Source organism: Hippoglossus stenolepis, chromosome 4 (assembly GCF_022539355.2).
Source record: "Hippoglossus stenolepis isolate QCI-W04-F060 chromosome 4, HSTE1.2, whole genome shotgun sequence".
In the NCBI taxonomy this organism is placed as follows: domain Eukaryota; kingdom Metazoa; phylum Chordata; class Actinopteri; order Pleuronectiformes; family Pleuronectidae; genus Hippoglossus; species Hippoglossus stenolepis.
This window is the reverse complement of record NC_061486.1, coordinates 15681291-15706165: the sequence shown is the minus strand read 5'-3', so window position 1 is coordinate 15706165 and position 24875 is coordinate 15681291. Positions and strand designations below refer to the sequence as shown.

The 24875-nt window shown below is 38.9% G+C and overlaps 1 protein-coding gene across 2 annotated transcripts in view; it reads right to left on the bottom strand.

Annotated features, from left to right (window-relative positions):
• Positions 1-24875, bottom strand: part of rasa2 (RAS p21 protein activator 2) — a 26789-nt gene continuing 1914 nt past the window's right edge. Inside the window, exons 2-24 of one of the 2 annotated variants that reach the window (XM_035154207.2) lie at positions 23348-23471; positions 18553-18656; positions 18378-18472; positions 17074-17150; positions 14892-14975; positions 13215-13287; positions 13033-13109; positions 12429-12530; positions 10371-10524; positions 9924-10072; positions 9371-9485; positions 8865-8939; positions 8426-8549; positions 7890-7996; positions 7707-7790; positions 7402-7479; positions 7246-7319; positions 6734-6840; positions 5825-5907; positions 5264-5472; positions 4836-4939; positions 4079-4259; positions 1-3534 (exon numbers count right to left, since the gene is read on the bottom strand). In XM_035154207.2, the coding sequence (XP_035010098.1) occupies positions 3504-3534; positions 4079-4259; positions 4836-4939; positions 5264-5472; positions 5825-5907; positions 6734-6840; positions 7246-7319; positions 7402-7479; positions 7707-7790; positions 7890-7996; positions 8426-8549; positions 8865-8939; positions 9371-9485; positions 9924-10072; positions 10371-10524; positions 12429-12530; positions 13033-13109; positions 13215-13287; positions 14892-14975; positions 17074-17150; positions 18378-18472; positions 18553-18656; positions 23348-23471 (2411 nt within the window). In that variant the 3' untranslated portion in view covers positions 1-3503. The other variant, XM_035154208.2, reaches the window with a different exon arrangement.

The window sequence follows — 24875 nt, the reverse complement described above, 5'->3', positions numbered from 1 at the left end:
TTATGGGCAAAGTGTTTATTTTAACTTTTTTCAAACGGACACAGACAAGACCATGTATGAAAAATAAACATTTCATGTGTATAAAAAGAATAGACAATGTGCTGAAGCTGCACGGAAACATTCAGAAGAAATTATTTGGAGATGTGAAAATAGTGTCTGCTTCCTGAAAGTACTGACTGGACACTGGACAAAGAGAAGCTCTGACATTAGAAAGAAAAATCCTAAGAAACCTTCACACTGACTTTTAAACCTGCACTCTGCTGCCACTGCCTCTCTAAGTTGATTATTAGATTGTTTTGCAATTTCACGTCAGTATTCGAAAATAAACGAACGAACACCTGAACCTCAAATCAGTTTTGGTTCTTGTATAAAACTGTTTTTTTCAAATTTTTTGAATTAACAGGAGGAGATCAGAAACATCAGATATGACATCAGATTTGTTTTGCATCTGATCAGTCAAAGCTTATTCAGTTTGACAACGTTTAAACCAAACCCTTGTGGCCACAATCCAACGAGTCAAGAAGAGCTGTGCTACTTTCACTTCAACAACTGCCAGACCACTGGGCGTGTTTCCACATGCATCTCATACGGGCTGCAGTCTGACAGACGATTGAGTCGATGGTTAATATGCTCACATCTGAACACATTTTCACATCTTCTCCCAACTGAAGGTGGACCAACTTATTTAATGTTCACTCGATGTTAACACTCTGTCAACTTCACTGTAATTGTGTCAAAGAAGTCATTGGTCTGGCTGTATGTTATTAAATTAGATGATCAGTAAAATGACTTGTCTGCATTAAGATGCTCTGTCAATTGCATTTATGCTGCAAATACCAGTTTTTAATGATTACTTATAATTCAATTTGCTAATAAGGCCACCAAATAATATCAGATATTAATAAGAGTGAGTTTTTCTTTCACCTGCGACCAAACTAGTGGTTGAAGAGAAGGTATGATGTCATTTGACAGAGAGACAATGCAATGATATGGGAAAACAAATGGAATAACTCGTGATTCAGTGACAAAGTGAGAGGAATTAAGAACCCAAAACGTGTTCACCTTCATGTGAAAATGAACACACGAGCCGATCATCTGCTAGTGCAGTGGCTCTTATTACAAACTGCAGTGGACATGCAAGTTTATACAGTATATAACAATATCTTTATGCCCTGATGAGTTCAAATCCAGATCCGACAATTTTTCTTTTCGACTCAAAGCGTTTCACAAGCACAGAAAAATCATCAAATTAAATGACTTAAAATCAATCGTTTAACATTTGTATTGTGGCTCCGATTAAACAGACCCACATAATATGATTCACTTCAGTAACTGTTAACATGGACGAGTGGAGGTTCAGCAGCAGCTGCAACCAAATCCAGTCAGTGACAAGACAAAAACAAAGAGCCTGAAAGAAGTGCTGCAGATAAAGAGCCAGGTACCGTACCAGTAGAGCAACAATTAAATCAGTGTAATAAAAAGATTTAAAAAAGGTTTTCCTATAAAAATATATTGTTAAATATACAAGACATGCATGTTGGAAATATATGACGGACCAAAAGCAAAACAACTTATTTCCACAAGCCATAAAAAAAAACCATAGTTAACCCTCAGCATGAAACTTCTGTTGTTAAGATGAATGTGAGGTTCTTTCTTTTTCAAAACTTCATTGTTCAAATGGGCAAATGATGGGAAACATTACAGGAGACAAACAAAATCCAAAACAGGAGTGAATCAAATTTAGATTTTTCTTCAGTTTTTGAAAGCACATAAATAATGTTGATTAATAAAAAAAAAATCGACTGATAGAAAGAGTAAAAAGTTGCAACCTAAAACTTTCAGTTTTGGTTTAAGTACCATATAAATATCAATTTTATAAAACAGATAAACCGAAGAGTTCAAAAATCCACAATCTCTTTCTGTCAGTTTCAAGAATAGTTTCTATTACTGTACTGTGCAGCGCTGCTTTTGCAAAATATGATTGTTAGGATAAGAATTTATCTCGGATATGAGTCATTTAAACGGAGTAATAATGTGCATTATTATCATTATTTATGTTGAATGCATATATTTTTCTGTTTTACAACACAGGACTTTTCTTGACTCTTTGGGTTTGGGCAGTAGTTATGGCAGTGGAGTGCTGTGACTAAAGGTGAGGAAAACATAAAAAACACAGGTTTTAAGCAACAGAGTGTCGCATCTTATACTAATTTTCTAAAACCATAAAGTGCAACAACAGCTGGAGCTGCACTGAACTGATGGTCCAAGAGATAAGAAAAGGACATGGTGTGATCGTTGGGGCTAATTTAGGGATAACAGGGCTCATTTGTTCCTCCAGCATTTCATTTCTTAGCCACTACAGACATGTTGCAATGCTCTCGACGTCACAGCACGGATCTGAGGTACGACGTACCGATAAGACTCACAATCACAGCGAAACACAACTCGAAACCACAGTCATGTGCTATCAGGATTCAAAACTGAACGCATGCAATCCGTTTGCCTAAAGTCACTAAAGTAAAAGGATATGTTAGCAAAAAAAAAACTTACACATAAACCATATATATATATATATATTCATTTTTAAAACATTTGTGTTCAAAATACATGTTTCATTTTTTCAAGTCAAACCTATGAAATTGTCTTTGGTCAAGAAAAATATTTTAAAAACTAAAGGCTATCAATGTTATTGTACAGGAATGAAACAAAAATGATCATGTAACTGATCAATTGGGGGAAAAGCTGATACCAAGTATCTAATGGTTTTTCATTTGGAGAACTCCAAATATTTAAAGTGCTTCTGCATTATTCCATCAGCATTTAATCTGAAAGAATCATCCATCAAAGTAAGGCAGATCGGTTTCATCTACTCGAAAAATGTATATATGTATGTATATATATATATGTATGTATATATATATATATATACATACATAAACATTTGTTAAGAGGAGGAAGGACAATAAGAATGGAGGAAGTTTTTAAATGTGCTCGGGCACAAGTGGAGGACACTCCTCTAGAAACATGATGATTATCAATCAACTCCGAAAAGCCAACTGTTAAAAGATTGGGAAAGTATCATCTCAGCTGTCGATATAAAAGTGGGTGAATAAAAAAAAAATAGCAGCCTATTCACACACTTATTCTAACTATGCCTTTTTCATACAGCTGGAGACGTAGAAGAGAACGTAAATCAAGAGAGGGAGTGTCTTTACGTGAGGAGGTGAAGGAGGAGGAGGAGGAGGAGGAGGAGGTGGCACGAGAACACAAGGAGAGACGCCGGAAAAGCTTGCAATCCATCCACTTCCCGCGTGGCGGTGGTGGAGTCAGGATGTCTGGAGGTCAGGGTGTATCAGTTGTTCTTCTCCTGGACACACAGCAGCTGTTGTCGGCGGGACAACTCCTGGCACTCCTCTGAGACGCCAGTGTGTCACTGCAGCGCTGCTTGTGAAGTACTGACACCTGCTGGTCCGACCCTCTCAGGCCACACCGGCCCGGCCTGGCTAGGAGGGTTTCCCCACTATCGGGTTGTCCCTGAAACAGACAGGATGGCAGGAAGGTGTTCATTTTCAGTGTGGAGGTGCACGGGCACGTCAGAGTGATCGCAGCAGTGAGGTTATACTTTCACCCCAGTCCGTTTCTTTGTTTGTCAGCAGGATTACGCATAAAGCACTGGCCAGATTACAACAAAACTTTGTGGAAGGGTGGGACTTTTTTATTTTAACAATTTCCCAGGGAATAACTCATGGATCTTAATGAAGAAAAACAAATCTGGCATATTTAGGGGACTGATATTTATGAGTGCAGCTCGATTTAATTTAATATGTAACTTTGAAGATTAAAGAAGAGTTGGAGGTGCTGTAAACAAGATACTAGAGTGGGACTTTGAGGGAACTGGGCCTCGACATAGATATGCGATCTACAGAGTGACATTTTACATCATTAATCAAATTAAAGAATAAAAGAACAGTTCCACATTTGGTCATGCAAACATAAACTGAAAACAGCAATCTATTAATATGTCTACCAAGTCATACACATGTATTGCAGATCAAATGTAACAGCGGTGCAGACTTACAGGCTGCCGTACTGCGCCGTGGTGTCGTTCCTGATGTTGTGCTGCCTCTGAAGTTCCTCCATGACGTTGCGGAGCTGTTTGAGCGTCTGAAACGTCTCTTTGGGTTCCTGAATGGTGAACTTGGAGCACTCCTCCTGCTCCCGCTGAGGCCCCTGGTACACTGCCATACTGGCACATGCATCTGTGGAGAGGACAAATGTTATATTATGTAGTGGAGCTGGCAGGTCGGGTTATGTTTGATCAGAGCAATCGTATGTGTGTGTGCAAATATTGAACTGCAAGTTTTTGAAAAGTTAGTGTAAACATCCACATCAGATGAACAATGTAGGAACTGAAGCCATTTTTATTAACTGTTCCCAAGTTTCAGGTGAAATAAAGTTAATGGACAAGTAAACACAAGTTAATCTGTTTTGCTAAAACTTCATGAACCTCAGGAAGAAGAGGTGCTGTGATGTAGCAGCTATCCAAACACACACCAGTAAGATACTCAACTTTTCAGCTCAACGGAGATCAGGTGACATGAACATTTCTAAGTTAAAAGAATATGTGTAAAAGTGACAATAGTCTCACTCTATTCAGCCGACATGGATGTGAACATGGTACTTTTATCTCTTTTGATTCTACTCACAGATCAAACATTGACAAACAGATCATGTCATCTAAATTTAACAATGTGCAGTTAAACACATACATTATCACACATGTGTATAAATCAGATATCAGACTTGCTGATAAACAGCGTTGTATGAGCACTAACCCTCCATGTCCTGCAGTTTGGTGTCGTTTGAAGAGAGAAGGGAGAAAATTCTCTCCGTTTCCCGATCACAGTCTATGTCAAGCTGCAGGTTGGCCAACACAGTGCTGAAAGAGAAGGAAAACATTAAGAGATCTTTCCAGGAACGAATAGCAGAGAAAAAAATACCCTTAGTTTAAATAAAAAGTACCAGTGAGTCAATACCAACTGAGCCAGGCCTGAGTTTATTTTCTGTGAATACTGAATGCTTTATATAGTAGTAGAAATGTCTTTATAATTTTTTTAATTAAGATTACCTTTTATTTTTATCCATTTGTTTTTTTTGTTTAGATTAGTGCTATACAAATAAAGTTATCATTATCATACAATATATTATATAGAAGATGAACTACTCGTTCTGCTGCTTCTGGTGGTGGCGAGGACAGACTCACATTGTGCAGGGCTTGCAGCCTGGTGCGTTGTTGTTCTGGTTTTTGCAGCACTGCCAGGCTCCAGCGCTGTAATTGGATGCGTGGAAGTTGGCCAGGCGTCCCTCATTGCAGCAGATGACCTGACCCAGGACATCCAGCCACTCGCTGGCCTCCACACAGTTTCCTGCCTGTACGTACAGAGGCTTCTCCGAGTGGACCACCTGAAACATCTGACACAAGAAACACAGCAGCTTAAAGGAAAGAAAGAAGACGTGCACTTTTACAGCCTGTTGTAAAATAGTAACAGGTTAGTCTATGGAACAATGAGAGCAGCACTGAGATGATTGATGACTTTAACATTTCACCTGCATCTACCTGAGGGAATTTGTTTTCCCATTAAAGTGACAACTCACTTCTCGGCTGCGGTTGGGGATTATTCACGCACGTTTAGCAGCATGTCAACTAATGCTCACAATATTTCAGCATTTGTTTATTTTAACTTGCACCGGGGCTAAAACTTCCATTACAGATGGGGCCATGGCCTCAAAGTGGTGATTGAGCGTCCGAGGGGAACTGACTCACATTTTTGCGGTTAAAGGCACTTTCATCCAGTTTCTCGACCGCCTGGATATTTTTGACGTTGATGATGCAGAGGGCCTCTTTCCCTGAAAAGCAGAAGTCTTTCATTTATATCTGGAATAACACACAGTATTAACAACCTGTACCTTTGGTTTGTTAGTGTTAAACAATGTGCTCCTTGTATAAATCATTAAATATAAGAAAGTGAAGGTCCACAGCTTGGAATTGACGTTAAATAGGGCAAAAGCTCAAGGCAAGTTATATATATAAAGCACATCTATATATAGAGGTAGATTAAAGCTGCTGTACAGGGACATTAAAAACAACAGAGACAAAAATGTAATAAATCAATTAAAATCAAGAAATTGAAAACACTTTCTAAACAAAATTAAAGAGATTAAAAAGAGCAGAATGAAAGAGGTAAGAGAAATAAAAAGGATAAATATATGAATTTTTGTTTTTTAAATAAGCTAAAGGAGTATACAAATATAATACTATGATGGTATGGCCTTAGATTTTGTCACAAGATCTAGTTAAAGTTAAGTTTACGTTTTCAAATTTTCAATACAGATTATAATAATAATTACAAACTTCCTCCCGAGAAATTGAGAGAGACATTTATAAAACCTAAATGTTTATATTTCAACATGATCTAGGTCGGTTCGAGGGAGAGAGAGAGAGAGAGAAGGGCAGAAAGACACAGAGATTAGAGACAGAGAGAGACAGAGAGACACAGCAGGCATAATAACAATTACACCCAAGTGCAGAATCAGTTGTCGTTTCCGTTAATGTGCGGTTGTTTTGAACGTGCCCATTCTAAACCGACATGTTTAGAATGGGCACTGCACTAGTGATAAACGTTTGAGATGTGAAAGGTTTGGTTTGAACGGAAATGATAGAAACTATCCTCACCTTTGTGTTTGTGGTAGGAGAGCTCCCTGTTGGTCACTCTGAGCCATCGCTTTTTGAAGTTTTTCTTCCCCAGGCGTTTCCTCCCCTGGGCACGTTTCTGTACTTCCCTATTAGGACACACACAACATTGAGATTCAGAAAGTCTCTCATGTTTTTACAAGAGCTAAGTTTATATAGTGCATTTGTTAAACTTTAATTATTTTAAGCGTTTTCTTCTTGTTTTGTCAAAATGTCCAACTCAGCTCCAGTTGCATTTGATCTGATTTAAAGCTCATTGTTTATTACAGTTTCGTGGTTGTTTTATGTGTGGTGAAGGCACCGATTTCTCATCTTGGCTGCATGAAGCTATCGTGAAATCTTGGTTAAACATCACGTTATTACAAATATAACACTTCAGTTACCAATTCATGATTAAAGCAGACCGTTTGAATTTTGTTGGTAATAATGGTTAAGTCTCTTTATCTTACATTTCCTTTCTACTGATCCTCTTTAGGCTACTAACAGTCACTCACCCCTCCTTGAGAACCACTGCGTCCTCCAGCCCACTAGACTCTTTGCTGACGTTTGAGGAGATCTCATCTAGGAACTGGAAAACAGAATCCACAATGACGTCGCTGAATTTAAAATAACAACATAAAAGCTGATAATTTGATTGTATTTAAAAATACCTTTTTAACTCTTTCGATACACTTGTCCTCTTGGAATGATTTGAAGAAGTCGTACATGTAGGTTTCTTTGAAACTAGACTGAAAATTGAAAAAAATAAAGACGTAAATAAGCATTGAAGTCCTAGTCTTAACCATTAACTGCATACTATAATATTTAACTGCATAAATAGCATTTAACATTATTTGTTGCTCTTTTAAACAAAAAGCTATATATTTTACTCTGACCAAACTAAAGTCTTCATTTATAAAAATCGTGATTCCTTATCCCTCCCACTGTTAAATACAGTTACTGCTGTTCATCTTACCATTTTCTTAGACAAACTACCCCAGCTGCCCAGAGTCTGGATTGTTTTTGAGATGAGAGTGAGCGTGCGGGAAATCTCAGGATCCTAAAAATTGAAGACAATTTAAAATAATCAGTAACGGAATGTGCCAGAATTTGTACTGTGTTTGTTAAATGGTTAGCTGTCGAGCGTCCATGCACTTACAGGATGATGTGAGCGTAGCTGGAAGGAGTGTGGAGAAAGAACAGCCACAGCAAAGAACCGCAAGAAAACAAAGCTGCTAACAGCTGAGTACTGAACGTGAGGGTCGGCTGTCGAGAGAGAAAGAAAGAAAGAACGTGTTTGAGACAGTAACAGCTTCCATGTTCAACTCAGAAATAAACATGAGAAAAAACACAGAGGCTTAATTTATTCTCCATCATTTTACTATTAGATGTTTCCAATTCTACAAGATGAAACTCAACTTAAACTAGATTTGGCTCCGCCTAGTGGTAAAATATATTAACACATTAAAACCCCAGTGATCTTATCTGTTGTATATAACGATGTAACTAACATAGATCCACACTAAAAACTACAGCACGACATTTAATTAAAATATAAAATAAAGTATATATTTACAAATTAGTCAATAAACTGGAAAAAAAATTATGGACTAATGGAGACGACCCACAGATTTAGTGGGAAAAAAGAAACTGACGACCTAATTATTGGGTTATTTTTTCTGATAATTTTTTTACCTTGGAAACGCTTAGAGGCCAAGTGTCTCAGTGACCTAAAGACATCACACATGAGCGGGGGACAGGTCGAGCTGGACTGGGTGATGGAGGAAAAGACCTTCTGGACGTAACCCTGTAGGTTCTCCTGCAGAGTTAACAACAACATCAGTACTACTCTACATACCATACCAAACATACCATACCATGCACAATACTGAGAGGGAAAGCTTTATTAATTTAAGGCAACACCAATAAAGAATGATCTGGGTGGTATATTTCACAACCAGTGGTCTGTCAGCCAGGAATATAGTTTCACAAGACATAGTGTTTTGTTGCAGCGCTGCATCACAAACGTTGCATAGATTGATGTTGAACAGATTTATGAGCGTGATCAAAATCTGAAGAATTTCAAATATTCTGCTTGTCTGTGGAGAGGAGTATAAGAGACAAACACATTTACCTTGTTGACCTCTACGTTGTCACCTTCCTTTAGTTTGACAGGGTCTATCTCACAGGTTTTGTTGGATTCACAAATCTAGATGAGATTGAAGGGACAAAACAAACAACAATCAGGTTTAGATCAAATTAATTATTTAGAAATAAACAAAGCATCTTGTGTTTGTGTGGAATTTCAGATGTATTCCTCTTTTCTTGAAACTAGAACTAAAGACAAGTCACAGATTCAGTAGGACCAGCATAAAAAGGAAGACAGATAAAAAAAAAAAAAATGGTTTTATTCCCATTGACCTGAGTCATTTGAGGGGAATTATTGAAAAACTGTTTTCAAAAAATGGTTGCTGGAACTTGTAAAAACTAATTACATCTGCACATCTGCTTGCCTGCAGTGGAAGTGCAGCTGTTTCAGTGGAGTTTTCCATATTGACCTCAGTGATTCATGCCCATTCTGGCATCTGAGTGTGCACGTGTGTGTTTGTGTGCATGTGTGTGTGCCCTTATTACTCATACCTCATCTATGACAGGCTTCAGGGTAACCGCCAGGTAATTTTTTCCCACAATCTTCATCATGTCATCAATGCAGCGTGTTGCCAGTGAGTTGCCACGGAATATAGTGTTAGCCTCCCTGTACGGACACAGAAATGTTCCACCATCATCAACCAGACTTAAGAACCACTTTGACCACATTTCATGACAAAGGAACCATTTCAGTTTTTTAAAAAGGAAAAAAATTATCTGTGTTTTTATCAGTCTTATTTTGTAATTATGGCCAAATTTGACATCTAATCCAACCTCCTATACTTTACAAGTTTAATGGGGTAACATGAAAATCCACCTTTTATCGTCTCTAATTTTCCAGAGCTACTTCCTGTTTGAGTGTCAATTTGGTTATATCATCACAGTCACAAAGAAAGAGTGTAAAAACTAAGGAAAATCAAAACCAGGTTGTCACACTTTAACAATTGAAGAAGTAACAGTTCGTTAATGACATTTATTTGTAAACATGTATACCTACAAACCAGTGTGTACCTGTACTGTGTGTTATAAATGTGTGACTACTCACTGAGTGTTGTCCAGCTCTAGCGCCACCACAGCAGAAACAAAAGGCACAAAGCGATTGTGGTGGAGCAGCAGTCGGACCACGGGCAGAACAGCCTCGTACCGCTCTCTGTAGATGTCCCCCAGGATGTGTGCTGCCGAAGCGGAGATGGGCTGAGGGAGGCAAAGAAAAACGAGAGGACATTGAGAAGGTGAAAAGGGGAAATACACCACTTGCAGAGAGAAGGAAGTTATGGAGAAAGAACATAACTTTGCAATAATCATCCTCTATTCCATGATTATATTTCAATACACTTCAGAAACCGAAGCGGTGAGGTGAATGAGCTATAAGGAAAACTACACCACCTTGAATTACCTGATGTTGCCTGAAACTAGAAATGTATATTTGTGTATTATTTTATTAGCTTTCCCACCATCTCAGGATTTACTGTAACTTGAGCCGTTTCCTCACCTTCACATCTGGGGATTTGAGCAGAAGGTTGCAGAGTGGTGTGTAGCAGGCAGATGGCAGCACAGTGTCTTCTATGTAGGTCAGCTTCAGACGTAAGGAACCTAGATCATCCGACTTGGACTTGCTGCCGTTCCCTTTAGGCTGGAGGAGATACCTGTCCACAGGGAGACAAATACTGTACATCAGCATGGTTCATATGAGACATATAGTTTAACCCTTATGACATTTCGTTATCATAAGGGTTTGATAATGACATCTTAAGAATCATTGCCATTTATATATCTATATAAATATAAATCTATATCAGTCGGGCTCTACAAAATATTCGACAGGTTGTGCAGGAAAACCAAATGGTGCATTCATAAATAGTCATTTATGTGTTCAAATGCATTAATGTATAATAAAATATGCACATCCCTCTAGAAGCCAACAGGTGGAGCAAAACACAAAATGATTAAATGGAGAGTAGAACTGTTTCAAAAGCTGCATATTGCAAAATGGGATCGTCCCTAAACTGCTTGATCTGTTACCATGGTTACCACAAGAACAGGGACGTTGCAGAGCAGTCTTCACGTGTGCAACATGGGCGATTTCCAGCTTCAATACGAGATACAGCCACCATGCAAAAAACGCACCACCCACACACAACTCACAGCCCTCATGTACCAACAGATTGCTATCTGGCATGACCCCAGATCACATACACTGACGCAAAGCAAGGGAACACCCACGCAATGAAAACAAAAAAGGGGGAAATGTAGGAAGACTGTCAATTCACCTTCTAATGGCATCAACAAGTTACCAGTACAAGTTGTCACGATGCATACAAAGGAAGTAACTCCCAAAGAGGAAGACTCTAATGCATGAAGACCCACCTGACCGGATCTATTGAAGAGGAATGTGACGAACCATGATGTCAGTTTCTAACTGGTTCTGTTTCAAGACACCAGTCTTATACATTTTTTAGGAGGCAAACATTTGATGTTTTATCAGAGTTGAACATAAAGGACTATTTTTCATCACTGTCCCTTCTTCATTTTTCCCCGGTCAAGTTATTGTACCAAGATGGAGACAAATGTCCCTTTCTCTGAATTAAAACAAATACACAGAAACGAGAAACAAAAAAAGAGTCTCTGGTAGTCATGAACCTAAGCCAGAAATGGTGTATGTTTGGAGCACAGATCTTACAGTTTCATATTATCTTCTGTGGAAATCTAAAATGGGCCTTTTCAGAGCCAAACAGAACAACAGGCCTGAGAACGGTTTTGACCACATGCAGCCAAAGTACATGTGATGGTGATGTAAACAAAACATGCTAAACTTCTGCTGAATACATTTTTTGAATATGATATTTAAATATTTAAATATAATACACAGGAGACTTTAGGAGCGCAATGCTACTATCGGCATCTGTTTACTTGTGTCACGCCAGCTTTACTTTCGGATAACAAATGTCCCTTGTATTCCTCTATTCATATACATACCTTTAACTGTTCCTAGAAATTTACATAAAATACAAATTTGACTATGTGCCTAAAATAATCAACTAATAAAAACACGACTGCATTTGAACCCTTACTTCAAAAACTTAAATTAATCTAAATAAAACCTTTGTCACTGTTAATATCTGGATTGAAAAAAGTCAGAAGACCTCCTTGTATCAGATGAATATGACCTGAGCTCTGGATCTTTTTTCATTATATAAAAAATTGATAAATGGATATTAATATTTGGATAAATACATGTATTTATCTTTGGAAATTCCACCATCGCCTCCACGACTGTAAAGGCTGACTTCAGCAGATTGTAGCGTGTGTGTGTGTGTGTATTGTCCGTGTTTCTATTCATCTGAGTTACGACTCTGGGAAAGACGAGGTGTGAGATTTGCAGTAAATTGTGCAACTGGAGAAAGAAACACAAGAATGCAGAAATGTGGATGCTCTTCATATCTGGCCGTTTTATGTGTTTGTACCTCAACAATGCATTTTATATTTTACATTCATCATTAATGCTCAACATTAGGAATTTAAAAGACATTTTCTTCTCTCCAGTCCTTACCAGGCTTTGTGGATGTGGTCCGTCCGCAGGATCTTGACAGGGACCCGCGTCTCACCAAGAAACACGTCCTGAGCCAGACTCTCATTGTTCCACAAATCAACTCTGGAAATGTAGAGGATGAGAAAGGAAATTATGCATTTCATCAGTGAATAAAAGCAATTTTACTAAACCAAGAATAACATTTGTAGCGTTGTGTGTGTGTGTGTGTTTCAGCCCAAACGGAATTCCACTATGGACAAAATAAATGTCACTACTGAGTGGTGCTTACCTGGTTGATGCATAAACGTCAATACAATGCCCGTGCAATGACACCACCTCAAATGCAAACCTCAAAACCATGCATGAGTGTTTACCTTTGACTCTGTCTAGTCTTACCCAGTGAGCTATGAGTCCACTGTGATGGAAGCCCCACATATCCTTAACCAGAAACCAAGGCTCTCTATCAGTAGTCAGAACACACCAGATCCAAATTGACTTTTTTGTCTTGTTGTTGTTGTTAGAGAAATAATTTTTCTTCTGTCAAGACTATAAAGAGGGAGAACGAGAGATATAGAGAAAGAGAAAGAGAAACACACGGAACAAAGAAAAAGAAGAAAATACTCACTTGAGCTCAAGTTTCTCAATGTCCTCCTCCTCCACTTGGAAGTGAGACTTTTTGGAATAGCTGCTGGATCTTGTGACCTGAGGGCGAACATGTCAAGGCTTACTGACAGGTTCTCAAGTACTTTAGCAGTAATGTAACCATGAGATCATTTCAAATCTATGATTTATTCCACAGCAAATTACCTCGAAGAAGAAGGTCTCTTCAAAATGAGGGTTGCTGGTTTTCTTCTTCACCTTTGTTTTCTTTTGGTCAGACCTGAGGAGAAACATTACAGAAAAACTTTTAATAAAGCTTCTATTTTCCTGATTGTTTTATCATTTTTTAAAGTCTGCTTTTATTTCTATGCCTTAAGATTAGAGCCATTAGATCTAGTGATCTAAACAATGTTATCATCTGCCTTCTCAAGATTAGATCAAACTGCCTCAGCCTCAGTTTCCTTTTGCAGTTACAGTTTGGGGTCAATGGCCCCTTTATAGGCAAATATTCACGTACGTTGTTTTGTTTTTCCCCATACTAACTTTACATACAGTATGTGTCCGAGAGAGAGAGAGAGAGAGAGAGAGAGAGAGAGAGAGAGAGAGAGAGAGAGAGAGAGAGAGAGAGAGAGAGAGAGAGAGAGAGACATCAGAATTATGGATACAGAAAGTGAAACGCTGGAGCTCTTTTACTTTGAAATGGGTTCAGAAAGTGTTGGAAATACATTTGTGACATAGACAGATAGATAGTTCACAGCAGAATAAACAGAGAAAATGATCTTTCACCTGAGTTTTAATGTTTATCTGCTGGATTTAAAATAAAAGCACTCCTACGTTTCTGTTGACCAAATCCATTCTTCTGTTTAAAAAAAAGGGTTTTTATTGTGAAATATTTGCAGGAGTGGAAGACGTACAGCTTCATACTGTATAGTACTGGTATTTATTTGAGTACACAGGACTACTTTTATTCAAGGAAATAGTCATATTTATGGCCATATTCAAGGCAAAGCCTATATGTAAAAACCATATGCTGCAGTAGCAGCTCTTCTGCAAAACATTGGTGAACTGAGAAGCTAAATATTGTGCATTGAACAGATGTTGTAAATATGAATTGATATTAATGTGATATTATTCATTGAATAGATAAAGTTGCACAACTGCCTTTCTTTGTGTATATTTATGCTCATACATTCAGCCTTTAACAGAAATTGCAAAAATAATAAATATGATCTTCCTAAGTGGGTTTTTTGGAAGATATCAGGGTGGTAGATCTCGGCTCACGTTCATAATTAAAAAAGTGATCTTAGGCTCGAAAAAGTTGGTGACCACTGCTCTAGACCACAGTAACATTGCTGCACTCATGAACGTGGTATGTGCCAGGACGTGACTTAAGGTCCTCAGAAGTCTTGATCGTCAATCTCCAGCTTAGTGACAAAAGGTGAGAAGATGCTTACAGCCAGAGCCCAAATCTTTTGGACATTAATAATTTTCAATCTTTTTCAAATACCTTCATTTTAAAAAGTTGAATTTAAACCTGGCTTACATGTTTGTGGAGGGGTTCGATATATCATGCTGAGTAACATTGTTTGAAGTATTTTGATACCTACTTAATATTTTCTTTGTAAAAATGATGAGTCTCAGTACCTCTACCAAGGAGGTTGTGTTTTCATTCGTCTGTTTGTTTGTTTGTTTTTCAGCAGGATTACAAAAAAAACTACCAAACAGATTTTCACGAAACTTGGTGGAAATTAGTAGGAGCCAACATTAACAGTTTGTAGTTTAATTAATGTAAAACCATGTATTGAGAACATGTATAGAATATCATCCCCATGAGTCTGTGTTGTTGAAACCTTAGCTTCCTTTGGTGTACATTTGCAGACTTACCTGGCAGGTCCAACGAGTGACACGGTGGCATAGGGGTCACAGTTCTGCCCGCTGATTAAAGGCAGCTCCTGACACTCTATTATCCTGCAGGAGGTTGCAAAGACAAACAATACAATTACTAAATACATCATGGACAATGTGTTAAATACCCTTTGTACAGTGTTATTATAATGAGTTTAAGAACAAAATAAAAAAAGACTTGTACATGGTTTCATATTAGCAGCAGGGTAGATCAATCCACTCAGCTAAGTGCTGTTTTGGAGCTGATCATCTTCAAAAAACCTTCAATATTTCAAGCAAGTATGATTTGACTTTACAGTGACCCAGACCTTGGGAGAGATTAGCTTAGCTTTAAACGGTAAACAATTTCTTGTGGGTCCAACAGAAATATTAACCCTTGATAGTCTGCATCTTCGCGACACTGATTAATAGAGAGGTTTACATAAAATAGAACACTTACGAATATACACTAAAATACACTACGTATTTTGAGTGAAAAAGTTTAAAGCTTACCACTATATCAAAATAAGAAAGACTGCAAGGAATTTTGTTGCAATTCAAACTATTTTCTGTTTCATTTTTCGACAGTTCTCAGACATGTTTAACCTGCAATCAATTATCAAATCACCACTAATATAAAAGAGCACTATGCATTGATGCCATGGTGTTATAGTGTTCATGTTCGGCTCCTGTCACACAGGGGCCACTGCTTTTTTCGCAGGTGTTGCAGGTGACAACAAACAGACACTGTCGGCACTCTAAACAGGATGTGGCTGCAGAGCAGCAGTCACCAGAGAATAAGAATGAATTCAGCCCAACACTAAGTGAGGCCAGAGGGAGACGCCACACAGTGCGAATGTCAGGATGTTTGTATATAACCTTCCAGGGTGCCATGACGATATTCCCAATGGACTCTCCAGTGCATCTCATCGTCTTTAACTCAACCCCATCGGGCTCTGCTCGTACCATCTCTGGTGACTAATCACACTGCAGAGGAGTGTAAGTGTGTACATATGGCAAGCGCTTACAGGGAGCAGTTACAGTTTTAGCAAACAACCTGCATAACAAAGTGAATGACGGCAGCAGAAAACCACAGTGGTTGCAGTGTGAGAGTCGCAGGCTTCCTGCTCAGATGCCATAACTTCCTCCTCATTAACCTGCTATTCAAGTATGAATGAGGGGTGCGAAACAGCACATGTAAACAGCACGAGGTCTGACATTCACACACGTACACATGTACATGTGCGCACATGTGCTCCACCTGAGTGCTTTCTTTCGATCTGCCCTTGTCATAACAGTTTGTGTTATGTAGAAACTTTTTGATGTACATTTACAGCTGGGACGTAAAGGTGATCGATAGAGTAATATTGTGTCACACATATAATCTATAACACTCGCCACTACGACATTGCCAAATTATAGAATCAATCAATGATGACTACTATGTTTTCCCTCGCTTATAAATGTTATTTTTGCCATTTCTTTATTGAAGAGCGTGGTCTTTCAGTTTGAGAGCAGGACTTATTGATTTCACATTCAGATTTTGTATTGGTTTCACTCAAAATTATGTGTCCTTACTCAAATAGCCCCTGCCTGTGTTTAGATCTGCTCTGCTTGCGCTTAAAAAGTGTGCTCAAGATATTTTGTTGCTTAGACAGATTTCCTTTGTTCCAGTGTTGGCTCTTCTGCTCATGCTCACTCTGCTTGTGTGCACACATGAAACATCTTCTCTTTGATTTCTTCTCTCCTTTTTTGATTTTTCTTCTGCGCTTAGTTTTTTTTTTTGAGCAACAAGTCCGTCAAAATTCTCCAACTAATAGAATGCCAGCTTAGTGTTGACATACAAAATTCTCCTCCCCTCATTATGGGTGCATTAGCAGTACTTTTGCGGGGACAATTTCATTTGTCATCACTGTGACAGAAATCACAGTGTTTTATTGGCTCTGGCTCCAATCCGCAGTGATGGAAACATGACACCCTGGTTAATGCGTACATGTTTTAAGACAGCAAGGTGAAAGAGTGCCTCAGTTTTCGGTGCATTTGTGACGTTGAACATTACGCCCAAAGAAAAGAAAAGAAAAGGAAACGGGAATGGGAAAGGTGCCGATTGCCTTTTTTAGTGGGTTTACTAAAGCCTGCATATACTAGCTAATTTTGGCGTAAAAGAGGTATTAGTACTCACCTGACTAGTAAGTGCTGACCTCCTGAGCCATTCTCTGTGATCACTTCATTCAATCTCATCTCAAGGTGGACTTTACCCTGTTGAACATGGGGAGAGGAGAGTGACTCACTGGTGGGTGAGGTGTCATGAGATCTCTGTCTTATGTCGGGGCACAAGGCAAAAGTTTCAATCTGAATCCCAAATCAACACGTGGGTGCAAAAACCAGATGAAAATGTGGGTTGTAGTATGTGGTTGTAAGAAAATATCTGGATGCCAAATCGCTCAGCCAACCTAATCACTAATCACGTTTTATTTTACTAACAACATGCAAAAATACGTTCCTTGCATTTCATTTGAATACAATGAAAGTATTATTACTCTCTAGACCTGTGGCCCAGCTCCACCTCACGTTTGATGCTGCTTTGAGTTCATGGCGGTAGCGAGTGTGACAACAGCTGTCAGCAGTTTTGACATCACTCAGAAGGATTTTTACAGCGTCGGATGTGGGGAAGGCTGCTGGTCTTGCCTTCGGAAGTGTCGGCGTTAGAGAGATAGAGAGATACAGAGCGAGAGAGTGAGCAACAGAGCGAGGCTAAACAAAACGCCCACACACTTGCACTCACTGCAATTCAGCACTTTGCTGAGATGGCCAGCAGTTCTTTCTGATGCAAGATAGACCTTTAAGCCAATACAATACTGACTACTTTGCAAGGATCTGAATGAGCCAATATCATCAGCAAAATAACACTCGCATCACAACTCCCTCTGCTCCCTTTTGGGCAACAAATATGGACAAAATAAATGTGTATTATTTGTCCTATTTCTGCAGATTTCATTATTAACTGAGCAATTTCACTAAAATATGAGTTAACGCTGCTCACAGGGTAGAGAAACTGCTAAAACCATGGCAGAAAGGAACTGCAGCAACACCTCCATCACTCTCTAATGTAACTTTCCAGCTCACAGTGTCTACTTAAGTGTGAATCAGCGTAGCAGCACATACCCAGAATAGTCTGGCGTGGGATAATGGCAGCTAGAGTCAATATGTTAGCTACAGCGGCGTACAAGTGGCTGTGTGCTTCAGTTTCACCCCAATGCAACCAGACCACAAAAATCTGATCAAGCGGAACAGCCCAACATGCTCGACATGTGATAAGAATAAGAACAGCAGCCCTGAAGGAATTATCAATAAAGTTTACAGCTGTTACAGTATCATGAAGATTAGTGACAACTTAAAAATCACAAGCAACCAAAATGTTTTGGTGATATAAGCCACATTTTGTAACTCATGATTTAAAACAGTGAAGTTCTTCCTAGACATTACCTGGACTTCTGAGTTGGGATCTACTGGCTGAAGGCTGAACCAGTGCTCCTTCCCACTGTATTTACACAGGTCATCCTTCCGGATTGATACCTTGCCTGAAAGGTCAACATTAAGTTACAACCCATCCATTCAAACATTATATACTTGTGTAAATGCCTTACTTAATGTGACTTACCAACAGCTAGGTCCCTTTGAAAAACGCTCTTGGCATAAACATAGAAGGATAAACACTGGAATGGACGTGGGATCTCAAAGTAGAAGTCCTCGCCATAGAAAGGGCTGCAAAATAAAAGCAGAAGTTAAAATTAGAAAACAAGGGGAGCGTGTGAGAATGTGTGTGGTACAATTTAATATTCATTAGATCGACTATTTGATTAATCAGCTAATCATGGCAATTCTTAACAAACGTGCGATCAGACTTCATATTAATTTTACTCTGAAAATAAAATCATCACATGTATTTTGTGCGCGAATTTTATTCACTTCACTTGATGGTCAATGCAATTGTGTTATCTAAGCCAAGGAAGTTGTTGTGTGTTTGTTAGCAGGATTAGGCAAAAGCTACTCTATTTAACCTATTTAACCTAATTCTATGACATTTTGTGGAGGGGTTGAGCATGTGTCAAGGAAGAACCCATAAACATTTTGGTACAGATGTGGATCAGGGCACAGAGCCAGGATGTTATTAAAAATGTTTTGTTAATTCCTGAGGTATTCTTTCTACTAAGTGCCAGGCTAGTTTCATCTGGTTCCAAGTCAAATTAACATTTTTCAAGAATCGGGATTGGGACTTTTATTATCAACATTTAATCCCTGTGTGTAGTAAAAATACTCAATGTACAATTTGAACACACGCTTGCTCTTCTTTCCAAGGAGGAAAACACACATGTGGGTACATATTGTCTGATAGCACATTTGCGTTACATTCAGATTGGTGTTAAAGACTGTACCCCCATCTTGTCATGTACCTGTGTGAATAAAGTGCCCTTTTCTTCCTTCCCCTTTTCATCTTTAGGTCATCACCCCTTACAATGGCCCTCACCTCCAAGTCTGAAAGCCCCTTGATCACAGCTCAATTACATACAGACTCAACCTTCTGTAAAAATCTCCCTTCACTCTGGGTCAGTCAACTGTCTCAGACCCGTTCTGTAAAGCAGGCTTGCCATATTATGGAATACATATATAAAACACACACCACTACACCAAAAGGCAAGAGTAGCTCCTGGCAAGCTAGCAACTATCCCAAGATCTGAACTGTCGTCAGCAGTGACTTTAGTCCGTGATGGCGATGTCATCAAAAGGGAACTTAAGATTGAAAACCTAAAAGAGTATGAAACTGAGACTGCACTCTGGTTTCTCAACACATAACAACTACAGTGGGCACTGTGAAATTACCTGCAGCTTCTGGGATTTGGACCTGGTTCCTCTACCCCAGTATCTGCTGCAGGTATCTACCAAGGCTACAGTATTTTATCTCTGTAAGCAGTGGGTGTGCACGTGAATTTCTTGGACAAATAGCATTCACCTGATAATATACTGTGAATCATGTGTTCGCTAAATGAAAGTCCTCGTGCAATGCATTGCTGCTGATTTGTAATGATGATGTAATGAGCGTGATACAAGGTTGTGTTTATGACCCTGGATTTATGTGGAATGCATGTCGTGCTACAGCTGCACCATAATTACATTATTGTACCAGAGCAAAATAATCATAAAGACAGTATTGGTTAATGTACATGGGATTGAAGTGCCTGAGCATAAGGTGGACAACACAGGGTGCCCTCATGACTCATCACGGGCGAGGGGAATGTTCTCACCATGTCCTCGGTTTAAATCTGTCACTTTTGCCATCCATTCTCTCTATAAACAATTTCTTGTTCTCCTTAATCAGCAGTAGTCTACCTCAAACTAAAAGGTCAAATACAAGCAAAGAGCCAAGACAGCAAAAACATATATAAAGTGACAACAATATATGGACAGTAAAATAAAAGAGGGAGGACTAAGGTGCTGGTTTTACTGACATGGTCAAATTTGATACTATCCTGACATTGTGAACCAAGCAAGACAAATAGAAGCAAGTGACCAATAATAAATACATAACCATCCATCCATGTCCACTATACCTGCTAAGACTGTGCCACACCATGTAGGGTTCATGTTTTTCTCCCCGTAATATTATAACTGAGTTTCTTCTCATTGAAATCTGAAATTTCTATTATATGGAAATATCATGATTTAATTTTCTTAAACATAGCCCTTATACTATGTCATACTTAACAAATACAGATTTATTGACATTTCTATTATATTTTATTCATTATTTCCCTGCTGTATATAATAGTAGTTCATAGTGTGTGTAAGAAAGTGGATTAAGGAATTGAAACATTTTTAATAATGTAATTGCAGAGACTGACACGTGCCTATTTGTCTATGGGATTCTAGGAGTAGTGTAATAATAACAATAATAGTAATAATAATAACAATTCTACAAAAACGATTTATTTATACCTTTGTCTCCAGAAAAAACAAATAAAAACGTATGTAAATGAATTGAAAGACTTTTCAGTCCTATGGTCTTTTTTAAAAGGGAACAAAACTAAATCCAATACCTTTTATGACTTTAGTGGAATTACTTTTAATAATAATCATATCCTCCCAGTGTCACCCAGACAGGTTGCTAGTTCACTGTGTAGCTAACACACATAAACAGACAACACGCTCACATTCACACGGATGAGCAAATGAACACTTTCCGCTTCACCTAAACTGCAGGTCTTTGGACTGGGACGTAAACCTGTGCTCTTGGATCACACAGAGACATGGGGAGAACATACAAACTCCAATCATTAAACAGCATGTGTGCTAAGACACCACATAACCTGGCCTTGTGTTCAGCAGTGGACTGACTGCCCCTGTCAGAGCTGGCAGGAACACAGAGGGCCCGAGCATCTGCGCCACTCAGTCCTGCCAACACAACCACGTCACGACCAAGACTACGAGCAAGACAGCTTGACCTGACACAGCTGATTTTAGGTTAAGCACTACCTCAATGCAGGTGCTGCCTGCAGATGGACAACCTGTCCCAAACAGACCAAACAGTCCTCAACACAGTTGTACTGGATTAACACTTTATATGTTCAAGTAAAACCTCAACCCCCCTTTTAAAATGTACCTTCAAGTCCTCTAAGGGCAAGGTAAGTTTGGAGTCTGTTATGCTCATTTGGGGGGGAAAGAAACAAGCATACTGGTATAAACAACTTGCCAGACAATTGCTTGGTGTATAAATATGCTTGTTTTCAGAAAAATATAACCTAAACAAGTGCCACTCAGACATGTGGTTGCCTGTCAAACATTATTGGAGTTTATGGTTCATGTGCCTTAATGAATTATACTTTACAGTTACATTTCATCCATGTTCAAACACTGAATCAAACTAGCCTGGTAGTTGGGCAGATTGGCAAATATTCACAACAACTGCAACATTGTGCTTTGGCTTTTTAAACCCTGCCTGCACTGATGCGCCTCTACTATTTATGCATCTTGGATGGTGAAATATCTTCCCTGACACTTCCGCACAGGGTTTGGCCAACACATCCTCGTAAACGCCCACACATACTACTCAACATCACATGGAATTAAACACCTCACCATTTTTGCACAATCTCAAACATACACCTACTGACGTACCTTCCCTTCTGCTGTCATCCCAGCTTCTGAATAATATTGAGAGCTCGAGCTCAAGCTTGACCACCGCTTTTTGTAAACACCTGTGTCCACACAGCCTTTAAACCATTAGAAACGGGAGCTCATACAACACGGGTAAGTCAAGCACCATCCAAGAAACACTGGCCCAAAATCTGAATCATTATTAGGACGTGCTAAACAGAGGCTAAGGTGGTTGAGTCTGACACAGAGAAAGAAAGGAGAGAGCGTGGGAGGACACACTTCCTCAGAGAGACTGTAAAATATTTTTGAACAGCACCGAAATCAGGAGAGAGAAAAAAAAGAGCTGTTGTGAAATACCTAGAGAAGACAGGCCCATGTTAACAGTGAGACACGCGACAATGAAGATAGACCTCTAAAAAGGTTTCCTTAATGCCCATCTCGCACACCTTTTACTGAATCGCTGGTAAAATATCGAATTTGATCCACATCTGTACCAAAATATCGAATTTCAAATGGTATCAGTGCCACACACAAACATGGATAGTGTTAAAGATGATAATTTTTTCCCCATGATAGTCCAACAATGAGCAAAATGGTCCAGAGTTTAGTATAACAGAGTCAACATCAGAAATCTTTCAGAATTTTTCTGGCTTTATTTTGACAATTGTACAAAGAATGAATGACAACAGCGAATGGCTAATATCCAAAGTCACTAAACTTAATGTGCATTTTGTATTTCTAGTTAGCTATTTATGTGCTTTCCCTGCTTTTACCTCTGCAGAGATTTTCAGGTTTTCATCCTTGTCCGTTTGCTTATTGGTTTGTTTGTTTGCAAGCAAAATAACACAAAAACTACTGGACGGATTACCACGCAAACTGGTGGAAGGATATGGATACTGAGTGCCACTCTAGTTAAAACTGCATTATTTATCTATATTTTGTCAACATGTGAACCCCATAAACTAGTCTGTTCTCAATGTCAGAGCAAAAAGTAACAAGGCTGGATTTGCTATATTAAAATAAAAAATATATCTTGAATTTTTCTAACCAACCATGGTCTTTTGTGCATTCTTCACGTAGTCCAGTAACAACTCATCTGACCAAAGTATGCATAGCGTACCTTAGTATTATTATTATAATGTACTGAAATATTCATGTTTGGGAGTTCATTATAAACCTATAGTGTCACAGTTCTAAAACTTCAACCTAAACTAGAAATAAGACAATAAGAAAATGGGGTTCGGAACAAGAATCCACATTGTAATTGACTCCATGAACGTTGGAGGGTTTGTTCTCCAGCTTACCTGACGCTTTTGTCAAACACCTTGGTGCGAAACACCTCCTCCTGGTCCAGACTTATGGTGCAAACGGTGCAGAGATCCCTTTGTCGATTTGGACCCGAGACTGGGCCCAGGTTCTTAGCTTCACCTGCAGCACCAAGAGAAGAACATCATCACTTACTTGACCAGCATCAAGATAACTACAACAGTGTCCCCTGGATTAATGGAGAACCAAATTATTATCAATAAATTGCAAAACCACATGTGCCTGTGTTGCAGCATATCTGGCAAATCAGGGTTTAGCCTATCCCAACCCACTCAATAGCATTTCTCCATTTATATACAGTCTTCCAGAATAGGTATGAATATTAAATTTGACATTTTAAAAACGTGTATGCCAAATAGAGAAGTTAACTAAATGACATTTGAGCAGAAATACAGAGTACTTTAAGGACGGTCTGAGAACATATGCATGTATGCCAATTCAGTTTACTATACCATGGCAGTCCTAAACTAAAAAAACTTTTATATATTTGAATTAGTGAACTCCTACTTTTAATCTTAACTTCCATGAATCTACCTCAGTGCAAGCTAATCTTAGTCAATACAAGCACAAATGATTGTAATCATACACAGTTCACTTTTAAAATATGCTTTTGTTTTCAACATCCTAGTGTTCACATGGGAGCTCCGGCTCTTGCCAGTTGCACGGGCAAGCTGCAGAGCGGATGTAGCTGAAGTAGACGAGGCTCATATGTGGTTAAAAACATGAAACATTGACTTCCTCATCATAACCAATGGCGACAGTACAGCGCTGATTCACAAATGACAAACACCTTTGTGACACACTGCACTTGCACACACACTTCCATTACATCGCAGCAGACCCAGATTACATTGCACCAGGTTTTGTGCAACACATACACAAAAAATGCACCGAATCGAAGCCACATAACTTGAAACTGAAAAAGGGAGTCACTCAAAAGGAGCTCTATCAATAACTTCACAATGAGTCAGATTTAGACTGGTGGATTAGAGGGGCAAAGACAGTAGTCTAAATTGATCCTTGTGCTTTGGATAGTTACTCTAAGCCTTGTGAGGGACCTAATTAAGAAAAGCCAGCAGTGAGATCAGCTTTTTTACAGGCTAATCTTAGGAAGGGTCAGTAAAAACAGGCAAGTTGTCACTAAGCTTGGATCAGGATGACCTGGTGGGAGTAGGGAAACACAAGAGCACAGACGTAAACACATATAGTTTACTTTGACAAGGCAACCATACTGCCATCTTTCCTCTGCAATACCATTAACACTAAAACAGAAGCTTGTCACCCTGTGAAAACCACGACTCTAAGTTCAGAGTATGTTGCCTTAGCTGCTGACTGCTTGGTCATTCTATCAACTGGTCTAGTATTTCATTTTATTCCAATGTTGAAGAAAACAAGTGCATTTATCAAAGTGCTCTGTCCATTTAAAGCAGCAACACATCTTGCATAGAGTGTCACCTCCACTGATGTAGGCTAAAGGAAAAAGGACAAAGTGTGAACGAGGAAGAA